Source organism: Electrona antarctica (assembly GCF_951216825.1).
Source record: "Electrona antarctica genome assembly, chromosome: 7".
Lineage (NCBI taxonomy): Eukaryota > Metazoa > Chordata > Actinopteri > Myctophiformes > Myctophidae > Electrona > Electrona antarctica.
Genome location: NC_136812.1, coordinates 24,957,463 through 24,979,697, shown reverse-complemented (window position 1 = coordinate 24,979,697; position 22,235 = coordinate 24,957,463). Strand labels below are relative to the sequence as shown.

Genomic DNA, 22,235 nt, shown 5'->3' with positions numbered 1-22,235 from the left:
CAACAGTGTGTGTACCTGAGGAGCGAAGCATACCTGTGGATACATTCGTCCCCGACAGCCTGGCATCATGGGGATATCCGCGTCGGGTCTGCTGGATGAAACTAAATCCAACTACATCAAAGGTAATGCGACGCGCGTCTCCGGACGCGCTTCAAAGCGGCGCCGGTTTGCGCTTATGACTCGAGAAAGATCATTTTTATTGATTTATGGCAATCAAACTTTGATATAAATGATTTTATATTGTGATTTGCAGCAGTAGATTTGAAATCATTTCAGTGTTCTCTCTCTACGTACGTCATATGCTTTGCTTTAAAGTCAGTGTGGCTCGGCGGAGACATTCTCGTGTTTCATGGAGATGGGGTTTAGCCTGCTAGGAGAGAGGGGGAAGGGGAAACCATGACTCATTCTGTGGAGATAAAAGTATGAGATGCACTTGAGAAAAGAGGGAATTTACCTCCCGAGTATAGCCTCTGTATGGCATGCTTCCTTCCAGTCAGAGACAGTGAAGCTAGGGAACGTGTCAGACTTGTTTTGTCTCCTATGACCATTATACCAGACATACCACCTGAGGAATACATTAGGCTATTTCAGGTATGGAGACATGGGTCTCTTTAACAATAGCCCTATCCTTTGCACATTGTTTTAGGTTTATTTGCCTAGAAAGAATAGCTGAGCCTGAAGGCAAACATGGTTCGTCCAGCCTTGCTGCAGGCAGCTGTTTTAGACAAAAAGAACCAGGCTATCTATTGCATTTATCTGCTCAATCCTGATAATCAAGCCCTGCAGGAGGAAAGTGAGGGAGTCAAAAGTGCCAGTACCAGTTTTACTTTTCTTTCCTACTACAACAGGCCTGCCGCCTATAGGTGTGCCTGTTGAGCAATATGGGTGGAGACGGACAATGGACAACATATATTTCTCTTGTTTATATAGGATATAGGATTAGGATTATGTGTGGGTTTTGTGACTGGTGATGTGTGTAGGCTAAAGGGTGTGAGAACTGATGGGTGGCTATCCTGACTCCTGGTCTCTGCCAACATTACTAGAGGTGCAGTGCAGTGAGTGAAGTCACCCTGAGATTTTCTGTCTGAGGTCATTTGAGCAACATTCAAATACTGTAGTATTACATAAATTGGTGAAATTAGTGGAGCCCAGCTGAGTGTGTAAGTGATTTCTAACCAGATTACTTTGGAATTTATGTGTTAAGTTTCCAATATTTGTCTTACACTGTGTGTTAACTTGATATCCATATGATTCAGTGGGCAGTATTGTTTTTCATTTGCCTGATCCCTGTTTTCCTTGCCTAACCCCAGCCCCAAAGGCATAATCAGTTGGGTGAAAGTGGTCACTGGTGATGACTCAGGGGAATCCCATATCAGAAACATCTCCAAAGAGTCTAGGAGTTTATTTTTCTACACTGTAAAATGGACCCACCCGGGCCCATGTTTATACTCTCTGAGTTCAATTGACACGTTTTTTAGTTTTTAGATTGTAATATGGTAATAATTGCCCAGTATAACATCTTGTTCTCTTGTACTAAGTTAAGTAGTAAGACTATGTGCTCCAAGGTTAGATGTGACATAGCTTTCATGTGCCCTTATAATAGGTCCCTTTGGGTGCTCGGATCTCATAAATTGAATATTCCTCCTCACCACTGTGGAATTAGCCTAGGACTGGTCCTATAAGGCCTCTTCCAGCAGGAATTGGGAAAAATCTTGGCTTGGTTTGCTTCTCCCTGCCTGACCCATTTTTCCTGGCTACCATTTTGTCCAGACTAAGTCATTGAACAGAGACTTTTGGGCCAGAGCGATGACAAAGCACAACCATTTCTCATTGTGAAAACATTATTTTATTCACCGAATATGTGTGTGTGTGTGTGTGTGTGTGTGTGTGTGTGTGTGTGTGTGTGTGTGTGTGTGTGTGTGTGTGCGTGCACTGCGCATGCATTGGGGAGGGAGGGGATGGGCGAGAACTTTGGTTTAGTTGATGTAGTGATCCCATGATGTTGGGTTGGGTAGGGTACCACCCTTGTTGGGTTGGGAGGGGTACAATCCTGTTGGGTTATGTGGCTGTCATGAGCTTCAATCACAAAGACCTCTCAACTGGATACGGTGTCAATAGCAACAGTGAGTGAATAAAATTAAATCTGGATTTAGATCTATGGGAAAGACATCATTAATAGGGTCGGAAATTGTGGTCAAAAGTGCACATTCAATGACCATGATGCTGCTCATGGTATTAGAGGGATATCTATGGAAAAGTAGAAGAGCAACTCTCCTCAGGTGACTGAGAATGTCAATCCAGGAGGTGATCACACTGTCAGCAAGTCTGTCTCCAGTAACATAGAGAGGGCTGTTATAGTCATTCATTACAAATGTACACTTGAGAGTTCAGTGATTCCAAAAACATTGGCACTGGTCCACACAGATGTGGGGGGGGAAATCACACCCGTGTGAAGTGAGGGGCGCTCTTATCATCGTACATCATCATGACGTAAAATAGACACTTTGTCAATTTTGCTCAGACACTATGACGTCAAATTCTCCATTAATTGTCAATGGGAATTTAATGTTTGTGTAGGACAAAGTTTGTGGACAGACACCAAAAGCTGGATATAGAAGCGCCCCTCAAAAATCACTCGAGTTGATGAGTGCATGTGATGTATACCATAGGCTTGAATTTTTGAACCCTACAGTGAGGGGGCATTACATGCCATGGTTTACAATTTAGATGTCTGCTTGTGGTTATGCCTGAGGAAGGTCCCTAGTGACCGAAACGTTGCTTCATTAAATAAGACAATACTCTTGTGCCGAGCAGATACACAGTGTGCGGGTGTACCTTATTGCTTTCTTAGATGTCTGCTTGTCCCCATAGACTATAGAGGGAAAGGTCACTGCAAATATAGTTATTCTGACTGATCACCCCTAGTGGTCTCATCCAGGATGACAATTCCCCATCGACGGCATGAGGAGCCACTGAATGATTTGATGAGTATGAAAATGATGTGAATCCCATGCTAAGGCCTTCACAGAGTTTGGACTGACATGTGAGATTACAAAAAAACAAGGGAATATATTTGGATTTTTCATGACCTGACGAAGATGTATTGACATTGTTTGCCTGCACCCATACAAGGCCTTAATTGTTCGAGACTGCCTTCCTTCCACAATATAGTTTGTTTATTTTGTTAGAATGGTCTTTGATAAGGCAAGGCTTATAGGTCAACAGATTAAAAGCAGCTGACATTTTATTTTTCAGATTGTGAAACAATTATTTGAAGTTTGTTTTAAAAAGAAAAACTGAAAACAATGTTTGAGAGCCAATGGCATAGACTGGCCAAAACAAATACAGAGAACGTCTGCCTTTTAGAGATCATATTGTCAGTCTCATCTCTCAAGATTCCAGTGTTGCCAGTTCTTATCAGATAAGTAATGGTTTCTGCCATGGACTGACAGTCTGATATCAGTATCCACCAGGCTTTTACACACTCATCCCTCATGTCTTCTCAGTACTTACCCTGAACAGTTTATTACCCATATGAAACATTTTTTCCTGAAAAGTAATATAGAGATTCGTGAGTATCTCAGTGGGGTGCAGCATCTGTTTCCTTCTCTGCAGCAACAGCTGGTATTGTAATTATTTTGGTTCATAGGAGAAAATGTATGATTCAGTTGCATGTTTATGAGCAGCGTTGAGTCAAATGATAGCCAAATGGCGAAACCACTAAGTTGACCCCTGTTTTGCTTGACAAAGCTTCACCCCCTTGTAAAAAGGAGTTTTACAAGACAGGCATCAGTCAATGCATGGTCGAGCTCCAGCCAATAAAAAATGTCTCTATAGTCTCTGCAGAGCACAGTGAATTTTGCAGGCATTCCTAGTCTTTGTTATTGAGGTCTTTTTGCATTTTCTTTTGTATTTGCTTGCTTGCTCTCCAGCTAGTATTACACAATTTCTCTGATATTCCATACCAATTGGCCAACGTCAGCCCTCTGATCTCTGCCATTGCCAGTCTCCACAAAGAAAGGAAGCTTCTCACTCACTGCTTAATGGCCACCTGTTGTTTACTTCAACTTGCTGACTGAGTGTGCAAACACAATGGAAATGGAGCAAAATCTGTTCCCAGTCAACCAATATCCATTGCGCTACTAGTTTTGAATAGCTACAGTACTTGTATGCAAGTGGTGTGTGCCGGTGGCTCTGGCTGAAAGGAATGGTTGTCACCTAAGCATGAAACTGGACTGGAGAATACATTTGATCAATGATTTTATTCTTTTGTGATAGAAAAAGTAGATCACACACGTTCGCTATTGGTGAAGCCAGTAAACCATTTTGGTGATTTGTGAACTGCTGAGTGGGCTGTTTCAGATTTGGAATGGGAACAGGGTTTTTTAGGCCTGCATGGTCAGCTCGTCTATTGTGCTAGACTGATTAATTAGACTAATTATAGCTCTAGTATGATAGTGTAATTAGGTCAGATCCATAACCAAGAAACAATGGAGTTCAGAATGTCGTGGAGCTCATAGCTCATTATTAACTTAAAATCCTCTCCAAACCCCAATTAGAAAGTTGCAGATAGGAACAGATTACAGACTGACACAGTAAAGAACTAATTCAGTCTGTACTGTGACATCATCTTATGAGAATGTGGGTTTCCCGGAGGCCAACTGTCTTTCTCTTTGCATGATGAATGTGTTACTGTATCCTAGAGCTCCCACAATACAGAATACAGACCTGATGTGTGCTGTTCACAATCAGATATTGTCATCTCTATGTGTAGGTTAAGTTCATGCTAAGCTATACTAGGATTTGGTATAGTTTATGTGATTGTGCATGCATGGCTGTGTGTGGTGGTGTGTAACCTATGCAATACTCTAGTTAAGATCTAGGCGTTCCTATGTTGTGACGTTATGTTATGATGGTATGCCAGAGCCTAAGCACCAAACTCGCTCTGCAGGTCATAAAAGTCACTGACAGCCAGGTGAGCATTACTCATTTAAATGCTCAATTAGTCGGACACTAAATGTGTGAACTAGACCGGTGTCCGGTCTACAGGGACCACGCAAGTTGAGAACAATGTATGTCAGGAACGATGCAAGTTGGGAATTCATTACATGACGGTTGTACAATACCTTTTGTCCGTGTTTTAAGAGTACTCGCTGTACCCATTATTTAGAGTACCCAGTGCCCAGTGCAGAAGATCACCACATCCTGGTCTCTAAACTGCCTCCCCCTGGCCAGCCGGGGCGCCTGATGGAGGAGAAAGGAACTGGTTGGAATAACGTGTTCCTTCCACGCGCTACGTCCAACCAGGGAAACTCCCCCCTGTCAGGTGTAAAGGAGCGACTTGGACACTCATACATGAAGGAAGCATGAGTTCAAGTCAATTGCTCTCCCCAGGTTGGCGGAGGGTGTGAGCCCAGGATCACATTAGATAATTGACACAGGGGTGGAAAATGGGTTACAAAAATTATAACAAAAAAAAAAAGAAGAAGGAGATCACCACAGTACTAATACGTTATAACAATATAGGTAACCAAGCGTACAGTGCATACCCACCACTATATGACCAAACGACAAAATGTCAAGAAACGGGGGATCGCTGAATCTGATGTCTGAAACACGTTGATAACGTACAGGTACATGAGACACAGGCAGACACATACAGACATGTTGTGCATGCCTGTAAACATAATGAAGTTCTGCACACAAGGTTCGACCAATCTGTGAAGCCGATGGATTGGGTTGGCCTCTTTGCTGTGGTTGGTTGGTGCCTCTTTACTGTGCTAAAAAACAATTCAAACACAGTGTGTGATATCATCGCTGGTAAATACCAGGGAGGAAGAAACCTCTCTCCCTATTACTAACCTCTGGCTGACGAATACACATACTCATGTTTCTGTCACTGTACACCTGCAAACAACACCGCCCCCCACCCCCCCCCCCCCCCCCCCCCCAACACCGCCCCCCACTTTGTTTGACATATTGTTGCCTTGTAGTAACTTGAACAAAGTCAGTCACATCCTGAAGTAACAATGAGGGAAATTCACGTGTCATAGCAGCAGCATTTCGGTGGAATGAAATTACTTTCATGGAATGGAATCTTTGGCCTGGGTCTGGTCTGTCTGTAAAGGTAATAGTAGTATTAGTGTGACTGCCTGGCTGGTGACTTTGCATAACCACATATAAATCTCAACACTGAGCACACAAGTATCATCTGTCTGTTTGTTACGGCAGTGATTCTCAACCTTTTTCATTTCAAGGACCACCATTTTAAAATGCATTAAGCCACAGACCAATATGTGGGATCTCTGGGACCAAACTACTCGTGTTTACAAAAAAATGAAAAGAAAATCCGTCTCATGGGTCCATTGGGTTCCATTTCTACACTCTGGGAGTTACACACCTGTATTGGGTCCATTTGGTCCCAATCTATCATTTAGCTGGGGACCCCCTCCATGGACTTCACATTGAGACGTGTACATAATATTGTGAAGACTACATGGCTTGTGTTTTGTATTTGTGTATATGTGTTTGTCTGTGGTGCCTGTGTACTTGTGTGTGTTGTGTGTAGGGAAAAAAATAATGGATGTGGGGATGGGTTCATTTCCCCGCAGGCACTCACTCTGACAACCACAGACATCTCTCCTCTCTTAGAGAGACCACACCATGACGACATGTCCCTGTTGGAAACGTGTCTGTTTTGGAAACAAGGGATATAGTGTAGTATTTGTGTTTGTGTCCTTGAATATTATATTTGAGTTTATTTGTGTGTGTTATGAATGTGTTTGTATGTACTTACTTGGCAGAGCCGTGTATTTTCTAGTGCCTTCTTATGGGGACAGCTATTGTCATGTCAATTTGAGCTCTATCAGTGTTGGGACAACAGGCTGGAAGAGCAGGTCTCTCCAGTGAAACAGGGTTTTGTAGTCACTACTAGTCACACTGCAGTACCTATCCACAGTATAAACACTCACTGTGTCCTTCACCACGCACTGATTGAGTCGACAATGTGTAATCAGTTAAGTATATCACCATGAGTACGATAGAGAGAGAGAGAGAACAAATAATATGTTTACCTTTTAAATCATAATAGAAGATGCTGAAAAGGAATGTGACTGGTTAAGGAAGGAAGTTAACTGGCCAAGTGCAAAGTGTCAATGGTCTGGAGGTGGACTCGGGTTACATCGTATGATGTAAGTCAGACTTGACTATAACTACTCCTCTTGTTGGAATGCATCTTGTTGAACTACAGCCAATATATTATTACCTGCTCAGAGTTTATCCCTGTTTGACAACCTACAAACCCCAGATTTTAGACGTAATGCTCCTTAGTTTTGTCACGTCTCGTAATGCACGTGGTCTGAATACCTTCTGTTTATCCACTTCTGTGGTTGCGTTGCATGCTATGTGTCACCCTGACTTTGTTGTGTACATTTGTGCATTTAAAGATATAGTACGGGTAGGATTTTCTTTCCTTAAAATAAGTGATAAATAGCTCTATATTGTCATAGTAATCATTGCTATAGAATGTTTGTTAAGCAATGGATCTTTCCCCGTCTCTCCAACTCTTTACTCTTTAGTAAACCGAAAATGCATTTTTAGGTCAGGATACTAATTTCATCCAACCAGGAGAAAAATCTCATACAGATGCAGTACAAACAAGTGAAATTGGAAGTGATGACACAAAGAAATGAGCAGTCAAAATTGGAACTGGAACACTATAAAATTGAAGCTGATAAATGGGTAGGTCCTACTATCTCCTGATTGGGTGAAATTGGCAACCCACCTGAAAATGTGTTAATTATAGAGCTTTAACATCGCAATGTATTTCAATATTTCATTCCATAACAATCTGACAAGTTGCTTGTAAAAATCTCCCAGATGAGAGCACCAGCTAAATGCCTAAAATTAATTTCATGACTGAAGTGCATTTGTCCTTCCCTTCACACAGATTCCTTTTCTTGCAACCGCTTTTTGTCCAAACAGCATGCATATGCTGCTTTTGATTGGTCGTGGGCATATAGTTAAGGTTAGGTACTGTTGGTATGGTTAAGTTTAGTCATGGGTTTAATTAAATGAGTTCAGTTAAATATAGACACGGTTGGAAAGGATGGGTGGGCGTCGTTCACCATGAAACTGTCAATCGTAGTATGGATGACGTGGGCAGAGTTTTGGTCACAAGAGAGCAAAAATATCCCACAGTACACCATCTGTTGCCCAGTCTGACTCTGACAACCATACAGCATTGCTCATACCACTTCCTGGCTCCCTCCAGCGTGTGTTTGCATACCCATTTTACATTGAAAGGGAAAATAATAAACAAATACAGGCTGGCAGGCGCTTTGCATAAAGAGAGCCTCCACAATTACGCCTGGTGTTTCCAGAAGGCACCAGGGCATTAAGAACATCAAAGATTAAATGTGAACTAAATTGAACTCTAAAGCGCTTGCTTTGTGGAAGTTCTCCCACCCAGCGGCCATCCTACTATTGCTCTGTGGCTTCATCCTTCAAATGCTGCACAACAGAGCTGAACGAGCATATTGTAACCCAATCCTTCCATATCTGAAACAGCTGCCTGCTAAGACATGCTTCCTACGGCCTCTGTTACGTTATGACGGCACACAAACACACAATCAACATCTTTATAAAGATCTAAATCTCCTCTTCTGCGTTTTAGTCTTAGTTGAATGTTTTTTCCTTGCTCAATGTTTAGCCTTTTAACTATTTCTCTCCTAATAATAAAGTTGTATATTTTGTTATAAACCGACTTTGGGTACTAACATATATTATATGTATTAACATATGTTTATTCATTTTCTTATTTGACAAAGATATTCATTATTTATATATTTTGTCCCTCCATAAATCTGTTGTATTATTATTATTATTATTATTATTATTATTATTATTATTAATAATAATAATAATAATAATAACATTTATAGAAAGTCCCTCCATTAAAAACTGTTTACTATAAGACAATTCTTATTATCTACAAGACAAAATAGTGGTCAAGTTGCTTTTTAAAATCATTGAGGAAGTTCTCTAACTTCCATTCCATTCGAATGCTGCAGTATAGACACAAAGGCAACATGAGCAGGCTGCAGAAATGACCTCATTCCAGAACCTCATTCATTGGCAGTCATATGAGAAGACACTGACTGTATTCCAGCTCTCTGGAGAAATGGGTGTTGCCTTGCCTTATTGAAGAGGTCTTTGGGGATAGTGAGTGTTTATGAGGTAGTCATTTCAGATAATCAGTGGTCGCTGCAGACATATCAGAGAGAGAGAGAGAGAGAGAGAGAGAGAAAGAAACCAAGATCATGAATGAACTGGGATCCCAGTGCAGTGTTACCGGTTAGGAGACGGCAGGATATCCTGTGTGTGTGTGTGTGTGTGTGTGTGTGTGTGTGTGTGTGTGTGTGTGTGTGTGTGTGTGTGTGTGTGTGTGTGTGTGTGTGTGTGTGTGTGTGTGTGTGTGTGTGTGTGTGTGTGTGTGTGTGTGTGTGTGTGTGTGTGTGTGTGTGTGTGTGTGTGTGTGTGTGTGTGTGTGCTTGACACATTTTGTATGTGAGTGTAAAATGCACACATACCAGAGTGGAGGTCCTGATGGAATGTGCGGTCTGAGTCAATTCCAGATTTTTTTATCCTGATGTTGGAGGTGTCCTAAATCACTGATTTCCAATGTTTTTGTCAAATCAATTGTAATCAACAGCAAAAAAAAGATTTGATTACATTTTTTTATTTAAGAACATTCAAAAAATAAAAAAGTTTATCATTTATTGTCTCTGAAGGTGTGGCCGAGACTATGTATTCATCAAAATGATCCAATAATTACCAAACCGGTATATCGGTCAGGCTCCAGTTCTGAGGAATGTTTTGATTAGGTGATCAGCGGGAGAATGGCCTTGTTAGGGCCGACAGGGAAAGGATGCGGAACTGCTCTTTAAAGGCAGTATTGTTTAGCAGCCCAGAGACGAGGAAAAAACAAGGAGACCCCCTGGGGATCCGCCTCGCTGTAGTTCCACCACAGCTGTTTCACAGTTTCCCTCTGTCCCTCTCCCTGTTCCTTCATAGCTACCTTTCTTATTGTCTCCACTAGGCCGAAGGCATGGGGAGACTATGTTTTGCACCCTGTCCGTCTGTCTGTCTGCGACCAGACCCCGGCACCATTGGCCCGGTCGCTGCCAAACTGTGCACACACACTCCCTCACCCTGGATGCCAGAGCAGAACCTCTGCCCCTCATTTTTCAGATCAACCTGTCATAGCACCACCATGAGGGCGGAATTTGCAAAACACAATTTTTGCTATTACTCCTACAGATTTGGTCAAAAAATCACGCAAATCGGTACACAGCATCTCTATGTGATCAACACGGATCTGTCCCATTTCCCATATTCTATCCTGATTGGCTAAGATTGGCTCCCAACATTTTCAGCATTGTCCATTTTGAACAAAATGCCTCAAAACAGGAACGCAGCTTGCGATTTACGTGAAATGTAAACCACCACAATAACCTCCCTGACCTGGCAGAGACCTGTGCTCTGAGGAGAACTTTTTCTAGTTCGCTCTCTTTCTTTGTCTCTTTATCGCCTTCACCCTTTTTGTGACAGTGACCACCACATTACCATAAAACAATCCTAGACATTCTACACAAACACAAATCATTTATTCAATGAACCATTCAATAACACCAATTAAGCTGTGCTTCATATTAAAATACGGTAGTCCAGCTCAACTCTAGACTCTGAGGCTGCTGTGTTTCCTGCAGGTACAGTAAAGCGAGACAAGGTCCTCACCTCCCTCGTTTAACTGTGAGTGTTTCCATAGTGATCTATCTATCTACAGCACAGTAGCTATTTAACAACACATGATGCTGTTGACATTCAGACAAATAGCACACAGCCGTAAACCCATCCCCACCCCACCCCACCACCAGACAATGAGCCACAGTCACACACATCACGCTAAGCTTGTTGTCAATTAATGTGTTATTGCGTGTTAACTCCCACAGGCAGGGGGTAGACTATTATGTATTTCAATGTTGGGAAAGCACACATTTGAATGAGATAGTTTTTCCCCCTGTGGTGATAATGTGTGCTGAGTGCACTGCAGCTGAGTTATACAAACAGAAAAATGTGTCTCTGAATGAGAATCTGGTACCATTGACAAAATAAAAGCCCCTGCCTAGTGTACCCCTGTGGTCTGCACTTGCTCTGCTTCTCCTGGGTAATCTGATACTCTGTGTTAAGGACTCTATAATATAATCATCCCACAATACAGCCAGCCATCATGGGCTGACGGTCCGCAGAGAGGTTGTACTTATGCAGAGAGCTGAGCACAAAGCAAGCCAGAGAGTGCTTATGAAATGGATCTGTTTGATGCCACATCTTGCTGGTGGCCTTGGGAGACTCGCATGGCTGCACGAAGAGACGCAAAGTCTGATTGTTCGCCACGTGCGCTGGCAGTCGCTCACGCAAAGCAGGAAGACACTAATGAGTGGTAACGACTGCCTTATGTAGTGTTAGTGATCATATTACAGTATTGCGCTGGGATCACCTGGAGTAGTGCAAATGTGACGTCATTTTGTGTTCGATCAGGTCTGAGAAAGGTAATACTTACAGGGCCGAAATGGAAAATGACTGTAAAAGATGGGCTCAGGTCTCATTTTCAGTCAAATAGTGCCATTTCATCCAGGAAAAGGCAGAGTAACTGTGTAGTCATTAGGAAAATTAGTGATATATGCACATCCAAAACTCGTGACAAGTTGTTGGATACACAGTGTGGAGAAATGAAGCTGAGAAAAATACCCCATTCCTTGGGGTTTATATCATCAGCCAGCTATGGTCTTTTTCAGGGAAACAGAGCATGACATGTTACCCTTAACATCTATACCACAAGGCTTTTAAAGCTCATGTTATAAACTGGTTTATGTTTGTAACAAGGAGCTTTATAGGAGACCTCCCAAGGTCAAAGGTATGAAAGTTAGATGTATGGATATTTAATAAACATAATATAGTATAGAATTATGCAGTGCATGTGTAAAGGTCTACAAACGATAGGAAAATGTGTCCGTGAAGATGAACATGCATCAGACTATTCATATAGTAGTTAATGCCTCATACACATTAGGTGTATGTTCAACTAGATTAGGCAGGGGGCCACACCTGTAGAATGATTGTGTGTGGGGGGCCACACAGCGTGCACGCGGAACATTTCTCGGTTCTCAAAATGCATTTTGTGCTCAAACAAAGATTTATAAAACTCCCTGACAATATCGCTGAGACAGTTTATTTTTGGACCACAATGTTTATATGAAACAATTTAAAAATGAAACTTCTATGACAGTGCTGACATAATGAAGTGACATTATTCCGGTAGTGTCTCAGCCCTGTGGTCGCTCGTCGCCTATATTAAGGCGTCTTACTGGTGTGTATATATAATACATTTGTGCACAGTATTGAGCAGGATAATATGTCTATAGACTTACAGGTATATGCTACCTAAGATGTATACCTATTTGACAGTGCATAAACATAATTGCCTTGACATTAACTAGCGTCAACGAGCACCATCTGGACACACACACACACACACACACACACACACACACACACACACACACACACACACACACACACACACACACATACACACACACCCGCCCTTTGCAGTGCTCTGAATATAATGGAATATGATTAAGGATTGCTGTTATTATGGTAATCTCACACTTCAAATCACACACACCATACCTGTAACTTTCATTAGCCCTTTCTTTTTCTTTTTTTTCCTCTTTTACAAATATAAACATCAGAGGACAACAAGCAGACTAAAAGCCAATGTATGCTTGAAGTGAACGTTGATTTGAGCATTCATACTGTTTTGCGTCTCACTGACAACCACGCCAGAAAATGTAGACAAGGAAGTGAATGGGTTAATTGCACTGCACCACACGGACAAAATAATAGAGGAAGGTTGTAGTTGTAGCTACTGGCTCCACTGCGCTCCACTGAATGCACCTTAGCGATCTGGCTTGTTATTTGTTTTCGTCTGCACTATTCGAACGTAATTGCTGTCAGTGCTGATATATTTCCTACTCTCTCTCTCTCTCTCTCTCTCTCTGTTTTTCAGGCCAAGTGGAGGCTGAGCTCAAAGCCTTCTGTCCATACTACACGAAACAGTTTTCTATAGCCTACTTCTCTCAGGTGGAAGATGAACTTGAACAACACAAAGACAAGATCACTCAACTGCTCAAACAAAGGGTAGGTTAGGGTGTGTGTGTGTGTGTGTGTGTGTGTGTGTGTGTGTGTGTGTGTGTGTGTGTGTGTGTGTGTGTGTGTGTGTGTGTGTGTGTGTGTGTGTGTGTGTGTGTGTGTGTGTGTGTGTGTGTGTGTGTGTGTGTGTGTGTGTGTGTGTGTGTGTGTGTGTGTGTGTGTGTGTGTGTGTGTCTGTGACCATCCCTGTGTGTATAACTGTTTGAATAACCTTGTGTGTGTGGGGCGCCTGCTGATCTAGTGGTCCAGGCGCATGCCACATGTACAGTAGGCTCTGGCCTGACAGCACGTTGCGTGTTCGAGTCCCGTTCATGACGACCTTTGCTGCATGTCTCTCCCCTTCTCTTCCTCCCTCTTTCTATCTTCACTAGTAACTACCAATAAAGGCAAAAAGCCAAAAACAAATCTTTAAAAGTGTGTGTGTGTGTGAGTGTGTGTGTGTGTGTGTGTGTGTGTGTGTGTGTGTGTGTGTGTGTGTGTGTGTGTGTGTGTGTGTGTCTTCCAGTTGGGTGCTGAGGAGGGGGTGGTGCTGTATGAAGAGGGGGTCCAGTACTTTGACGACACCAGGAAGTGGAGGGAGAAGTACGTGGTGGTGAGAGCCAACTACTGCCTGGAGTGTCATGACAGCTTGGAGGTAAGTGTGAAGCAAAAAGGAGGGGACCACTGGAGGACTTGTCAACTGCGTTATATAGGTTTATACTTGCGAATATATGCAATGTACAAGCTCATTCGCTTTGCGTTGTGTCGCATGTGATGTGATGTGATGTGATGCAATGTGATGCGATGCAATGCTTTGCAAGCTTGTAGATCTCCTATTTTCAGCTGATGCGACACAATGCAGCTTGTTCTATTTTGGAGAGCTACACCGTGCTAGTGGAGAATAATACATTAAGCATTTTATTGTTCTTGAAACACAGACAAACAATTTAAAGGAATAATAATCGTGAAAACAAAAATGTATTACAGAAAGTAATAGAAATAATCAAAATATACGTGATAGAAATGTGAATTGTTGTGGAAGTGACCAGGTATAAACGTTTTATTCATATTATATAGGCCTAGTCCTCTGCTGTTGAGCACTGGAGCCCTTCTGCTCAAAACTGGGCAGAAGCGCATTGAACTTCGCTTTAAGTGTAAAAACAAAAACAAAACAGGTGCCTGTGGGAGAAGAGCTTCTCTCATCTGCTGGCGGGAAGCTTTTAAAAGGGTTTAAACGAGGTTCCCCAAATTGAACTGATATCTCTCCAGCTCTGCCCACCGTATACCTGCCTAGGCCCTAGACAGAAACAGAGCAAAACACTCAAGCCCTGGCAGACAGAGCCTTCACAGCCTTCAACTGTTGTTGTTAATTGTATTAATCTTCTCCTTACCTCTTTGTGCTGCCTTTTTCTACTGTCTTCCTGTCCAGAGTTTCATGAAAGGGATTCCTCCACGCCAGAAGCTTCTGCCTACAGGGGGCACTGTTCTGACCACAGAGGAGAAGTACATGGCCATGGTGGATAAGTGTTTCCCAGATGAAACCAACAGTGAGTGTAAAAGAAAACACAAGAAACCATTGTACGCTATTGTTACTCTTGGGCGGACCTAGCACAAAAGGTTTTTGTCTCCACATAAGCCTACCTAGTACCTACTCACACTCAAGAAGTCAATGACTGAAGATCAATCATGTTACATACAGTTTTTACTTTTTATGTGTGTGTGTGTGTGTATATATATATATATATATATATATATATATATATATATATATATAAAATAAAATAAAAAGTGCTGAAGATTCTGTGCACACATCACAGTTTTACAGGTAAAAGAAAGTGGGTGAAATTATTTTCCCATCATGTCATTTTCCAAGAAAAACAAAGGGAAAAGGGGTGGTAGGGAGATCGAGACAGGATAAGAAAGGAAGTTTGAGTACAGGTACAGGTAAAGGGTTTTCTTCTGTCTTAGATATTACAAGCTTTTGTCACAAACGGTACAACCAAAAGGTCTCTTAGCTTATTTACAAACTTTGCTACAAACCAAAGGGTCTGTACAACTGTACAACCAAAGGGTGTGTTCGTTTTCCACAGAAAACACACACACACACACACATTGACACGTGCACATTGCACATGTGGATGCGTGATGTACATTCATATAGACTGTCAGGCCAAACATTTGCAGTGATACACACAGGAATGCAGATAGTGCACTTATTCAGGCCATCAGCCACACCCGCGGGTGAGTCAAGCAAATGTTCTTTAACATTTTGATTTCCCACCTTGCGTTGGGCACGTCATTTGAGTTGATCTTTTGTAGATTGGATATTTTCTCTATTTTTGACCATAGCTATAACCATAACTCTAACAGATGCATGGCATGCCTGCAGCCTAACCTTATTCAATCAATGGACTGGACACATAGTCCCCTCTATTCCCTGTGTGGTGTTGAACTGAAATGGACTGGACACATAGTCCCCTCTATTCCCTGTGTGGTGTTGAACTGAAATGGACTGGACACATAGTCCCCTCTATTCCCTGTGTGGTGTTGAACTGAAATGGACTGGACACATAGTCCCCTCTATTCCCTGTGTGGTGTTGAACTGAAATGGACTGGACACATAGTCCCCTCTATTCCCTGTGTGGTGTTGAACTGAAATGGACTGGACACATAGTCCCCTCTATTCCCTGTGTGGTGTTGAACTGAAATGGACTGGACACATAGTCCCCTCTATTCCCTGTGTGGTGTTGAACTGAAATGGACTGGACACATAGTCCCCTCTATTCCCTGTGTGGTGTTGAACTGAAATGGACTGGACACATAGTCCCCTCTATTCCCTGTGTGGTGTTGAACTGAAATGGACTGGACACAGTCCCCTCTATTCCCTGTGTGGTGTTGAACTGAAATGTTCATTACTTTAAAGTGATCTGAGAATTCAAAGCATGAGAGAGTTAGTCCTCTGCTGATTGATTGTCTTGTTTTATGTATGACAAACTGTAGTCTTATATCCTTTCAACAGTATGGACTGTCCCTGACTTTATTAACGTCATCCATTACACCTGTCATATGTATTAATATAATCCATTCAGTAACAGGTGAGCCATTACTGAGCTGTAATGGCTTTGCGCTCATGCCTCAAAGGCACAGGCAGAAAGAACCCCTATTGTAAGACTTGGGTTTGAATTTTTTAGTGCAACTACATGAATTATTTACATGGATCACAATTATGTAAATAACAGCTTGTTATTATGTTGCTGTTCATTAATGAAACCACTTCTTCTAAATGGCTAGCCCACATATGTGAATATAGCCAGCAGCTAGCAATTACTTAGCCCTATCGTAAATGACTAATGCCTGCTATTATCTGAGTCAGGTGGCTGACGCTTACGAAATTAAGGGAAAGCTCAGGGTTCTGACTCTGGCAGACGTAACTTCGTAAGAGTGAAATGGCCACTATGTGAATAGGTAAATGTCTCTAAGAGACTGTTATCATCCTTTAATGGTCAGGTTGATTACTTTGAGTTTGCTTACCACTCAAATAGCGGTGTTGAGGATGCTATCTTGACTATGTGATTCAATTACATCTCAAGTCACCACACACATTAGCTAACATTGTTTTTATTTTACACCATTCAACCACACTTGATGACCAGTAAGCTCCTGAACTCAGTTGCAAGGCTCATTTAATAGCCTCTATTCTGACAAACCTACTCTGGGAACATCTAAATTCAACGAATAGACTAAAACCAATGGTAAACTGTTCAGATAAACAATTACTGCATTTCAGAACCAATTAAAAATACTTTGGGGCAGTCCTTTTTTATCAGACTGTTGCACGTGTTTGTCGCAGTGGTTTTAAATTCTTTACCTGGTATGCATTATTTCCATGCTCTAGCAAGGCCAACTCAAATTAGAAAGAGCAGTCTCAAGGCAGCAAGAAGACTGGCATCAGTCAGGACTCAGGACTCAGGAAACTGTAGCTGCCTGCACTCAACAGTCCAATCAGACAGATCATGGAAGATGATAGTCACCTCCATTCACAACTTTAGGAGAGTGTGAAATCGGAATAAGCAGAATAAGCATGAGCTCTAGTCAATAAACAATAAGGTAAATAATAGGAAAACTATAATGGATAAAAGGAACTTGGATACCAGATAAACAATGAACCTGGCGTCTGTCCAAACAAGTCATCTTGCAAATCACATGCTTAGTCATTTCTGGTCAAGAGAAAACAAGTCTAGCCCCATTTACACTGGCAGCCAAATCCAGCCTGAATCAGATCTGTGCCACATCCAGATTGGAATCAGACAAGTCACATGGCATCCGATTTAGATCAGGTTGCTGCGTTCAGACTGAGACGGGTATCCTGAAGATTTGAAACCACCTCTGAATGTGTCTCAAGTCGAATTAGTAAAAATCGGATTCCATGTGACTTGTTGAACAAGTAACCCAGATGCATCTGCATAGACTGCATAAGCTAGCATCGAGAAGGGATACGAAGAGATTGAAGTGTTAGGAAGTGAGGTGGAATCTGAAGAGGGTAGTCTTCAGAATAAGCAGCAACAATATTAACTTAATGACATAGAGAGAGAACAAAAGTTACACAACCTATTATTACCTTATTATAACATGTTATTACACTGAAGACTTGAAGAGTAGATAGTGATAGAATTAAATTCCTGTGACATAACCACTTTAAACCAATTGAAATGCTATATTGTGTTTCAACATTACAGTTATGTATTATGCAATTCTGAGCTAACTGAACTAACTCTAGTTAGCAACTGTTAGATTACTCTCCTGCTCTGTTAGATTCCCACAGAGATATTTGTGCTTTGCTTTGTGGTTTTGGATACCTGTCTAAGAGACTCTCGTGTGGTCACGACTAAAATGATAGGAAAACTACTGGCCCAGTACTGTTGCAAAGAAGTTATTTTGAGTAAGATTTCAATATTTGCTAATGAATAGGCACATTTTCCTCAAAAGTGTGCAGACTAGAATCAGTGCTTTTGTATGGGATACTTGTATGACTTTTGTTTTGAAGGGGGGGCACACAAAATTGGCTTGGCCATGGCTCAAACATTCTTTGTTAACCATCCAAACAACATTTGTATTGCGGGGTTCAGGAAAATAGTACTCACAAGGTATATTTCCCAAGGTCTACTATACTTGTGGAGACATCTGGCCCTAATAATTGCAATACCTGGTACATGCACACATCACACATGACATGTATGCCTACGCACGCACGCACACACACACACACACACGCACACGCGCACACACACACACACACACACACACACACACACACACACACACACACACACACACACACACACACACTTAGGCTACCGATTTAGCAAACATCCCTATGGAAGGATTGCTTTGTTCTTTTTCTGGGAAAGTCCCACTGTTGATGCTCACTTGTTCAGACTTGCCCACAGGGACAGAGATGGAATAGAAGCTGGACAGATGCTTTCTCGTCTATGTAGATTAGTCATGCTCTCTTCTTCTGTCTACCACTCGGAACAACCCTCATACCAATTTCCTTAAATCGTCCATGTTCCTTCCTAAGCTGCTTTATGCTAGAATAGATCAATCACGAGTGGGAGTTTGGTTTTTCAGATCCTCACTGTGGGACAAGCTTTCCTCTCCTCTTAGATAAGGATGTACGGTTCACTAAAACATCAAAGCAGCACACAGTCAAATCATCAGTGCTCGTTTAACCCCATACAGCCAAATTTGTATACTCTCACAAGAGTTACAAAGGGATAAATGAACACTGAGGATTTTACTGTGTATGTTCCAGCTCATTCAAAAACAAATCAAACCTTTAGAGAGATGAGGCAACATGAACTCTTCTTACATAAAAAAGAATGGTGCTCTGTACTCTCCAAAGACCAAAGCTGGATGGTTTTCTATGTGTGCTTTGTTAGTAATCTGTGTGTATTAACTGGAGTGGAGACACTATAGGGAGTCACAAGCTAAATTCTAAGCATTGTTTGCCATGTGAATTGCCTTTACAGTGTAATATATATATTATATTTAATAATATAGGCTATCATATAAATAATATGCCATTTATTTGACAATCAACGTCGGTTGCTCCCTAGTAAATGTAAAGAGTGTCTCAAACAGGGCTATAATAGCACATTGGGTTGTGTCTTACAGATGTGAAGGAGGAGTTTGCGCCTCCACTGTCTGGTATGCCAGGACAGTTCCCCGTCTACCTGCGTCTGCCCTACCGTAGGGACTCCTACTTCTGCTTCCGGCAGGAGGCTAAGCAAGCCGGCTTCATCTCCATCATGTCAGACTGTGTTCGCCACCAGAACCAAGGTACGGTCATTCTGAGAGAATCCCTCCTCTCAATATAAAGTCAGCTTAGATCTGATAAACATTCTGATTTTAGGCCAATGACAAGATCGTTGTTTCTAAAGATACCAATGTTGGTTGAAGTGTCCATTCATCCATCTATGGGTGGGCAACATTTTTAGCGCACTTTGTCTTTTCCAAGGCCAGAGAGATACCGGTACTATCACCAGCCAGGTTGACAGTGAAAATAACCACCACTTTCAAGTCTTATTATATAAATGGTAAATTATGCATTTATATAGCACCTTTATCCAAGGCGCTTTACATAGATTGGGCATTACGTTCACCCATTCACACACACATTCATACACAGATGGCAGCGGAAACCATGCAAGGCACCAACCAGCACATCAGGAGCAATTAGAGGTTCAGTGTCTTGAATAATAAATAATAAAGTCTGATCTGTAGAGAAAGGTGTTGTAAAAAAAAGAATGGATCTTTGATTGGGTTTTTCCAATTGTCCTTTGATCTATGCTTTGTCGATGACATGCTATGTAGCAGATCTACAAGCCAACAACCCCCAAATGTATTACTTTTTTCCATGTGGTTTAGAAAATGAAACGTTACTGTAGCACTCTTATTATTATCCAAACATTTCGGACCGAACCTGAAACATGCTTAATGCCTACAAATGTGTCTCACTGCAGCCATCACCATGGCAACAGATTCACCACACCAGCTCATGACATTTGCCTTTATGTAATCAATGTACTGCTCTGAGACGCTCTGAGACACACTGACAGACGTGTCATGATTTCGTTATTTGCCTTGTGGTTGTACGATCAATTATTTATCACAGAGCTAAATTAAACTGAAACCAAGCATGGAGAAGTTTTAAAATAATGAGACAAACTAATTATCTTGTTGAAAGAATAATACAAAAATATGAAAAATCTCTTTTAAGTCTTATTAATGAAGTGTGTGTGGGAGGGCTTTGTGCTGAGGGTATGAAAAACGAATGATTGGGTGGGGGCAATGTTGTGAGTTGGAGGATGTAATTTTAGGTCTTCCATCTATCTGACAATGACATCAATTACGTAACACACCTGGTCAGCTACAGTACAGTAGTATTTTGTACAGTTTGTACAGTAGGCACAGTGGGAATGTCTCAGTTCAGAGCTACAGTAGTTTCCTTCCACTGTATGTATCATTGTATAAAGATACGCTGAAATACATGTCTCTACTCCGGTGGTATTCAACAAGAGAACTTATTGTAACATTGTGTTGCATGGAAAACAACAGAGACTTATAATAATACAATAACACATATATTTCTATAATAAAAGTTCATAAATAAAGAGGTGTGTGGTTTAATTACTGATAGAATCAAATGTTACAGGTAATGTAATCATTTTGTGCAGGTTCCATCCTTGAATGTGGGATTTACTTAGCTTAGCTGGAGAGAGTCACACTCCTTTTCAAACGAGAGCTCTTTCATGTTTCAAGGTCTCTTCTTAGAACAGAGAGAAACAATGTATTGTTTAAGGCATGTGAAACACCCTTTTTTAAGTGAAAGATATTTTTCATCCCAAAGTCTAAAGAGGAAAGTTGACAGACATGACATTGAAAACATGACATTGAAAGAATGCTTGAACTATGAGTTCATCCTACCCAGTTTCATCAATGGAAAGCCATTGCTGTACATATATTGTAGGCGTGAGGGCTGTTATGACTGGCGTCATAATATCATCTCTCATATCCTCCCTCTGATTTTGTCAGACTTCCTAAAAAAGAAGACATGTGAGGTGCAGGCCTTCCTAAAGGCCATCCAATTCTACAGGCAGGACAAGGGCAAATACGAGGCCTGGGACATGTTGATCGGCAGCGACGTCAGGGTATGTTTCCATCTCTGTTTTTATTTTTGGTTTCTGTCTCTCTTTCCACCTCCACGTCCACCCTGCTTTGGTTTCATTTTGCATTGTCAGACTGTGTCTGTAAAATGGATAAAGCCTTGATCGTGGAATCACCTCCAAAACATCCCCAAATCAACAAACAGATGTTCAGTTGGCCAGGACAAAAACCTTTGTACGGATTCCAAAGTTTCCATTTTTAAACCATGTGGCCATGGAGCGTGCTTCGTTAGTGCCTGATAGGCTAATATGAGTCTGTCTGTGGAGGGTTTTGGGTGAGTGAAAAAAGGTTTGAATATCAAAGACATGGCTCATGTATTCCACTTTAGGCTCTGTGTTATGTTTGCCTGAGGTAGTGACCTTGTATGTCCAAAACCGTTTTCAGAAAGGGTTTGTTCCAATAGATCCAATTTATTATTTAGTCACAGGCTCTTGACCAAAGCATAGCGAAAATAACTTGTGAAAAAACAAAACATAAATACAATAGATTAAATATGGAGATACAAGGTATCTGCCCGACATGACGATAAGTGAGAAAAGACAGGAGAAGGGGGGATGGTGCTGTACCCCACAATCCTCCTCTCTATATGTTCCCTTTAAAGGTGATGTATGCATCTGAGCCGTTAATGATGTAATGGTATAATTAGTCTATTGTTGAGCTGTGTGAGCTCACATGTTGTTTATTATAAATGGGCAGGGTTGACAGGAAGGTCAACTAGCTAAAGGAAACCACTGCTAATTCTGACAGGAGGCTGCCAT

General features: G+C 41.6%; 1 protein-coding gene across 1 annotated transcript in view; it reads left to right on the top strand.

The window, feature by feature from the left end:
- Positions 1 to 22,235, top strand: part of niban1a (niban apoptosis regulator 1a) — a 33,498-nt gene continuing 11,263 nt past the window's right edge. Inside the window, exons 1-6 of the mRNA XM_079505305.1 lie at positions 1 to 122; positions 13,130 to 13,260; positions 13,778 to 13,906; positions 14,681 to 14,798; positions 19,426 to 19,590; positions 21,346 to 21,461. Of these exons, the coding sequence (XP_079361431.1) occupies positions 68 to 122; positions 13,130 to 13,260; positions 13,778 to 13,906; positions 14,681 to 14,798; positions 19,426 to 19,590; positions 21,346 to 21,461 (714 nt within the window). The 5' untranslated portion in view covers positions 1 to 67. The remainder of the gene's footprint in view (positions 123 to 13,129; positions 13,261 to 13,777; positions 13,907 to 14,680; positions 14,799 to 19,425; positions 19,591 to 21,345; positions 21,462 to 22,235) is intronic.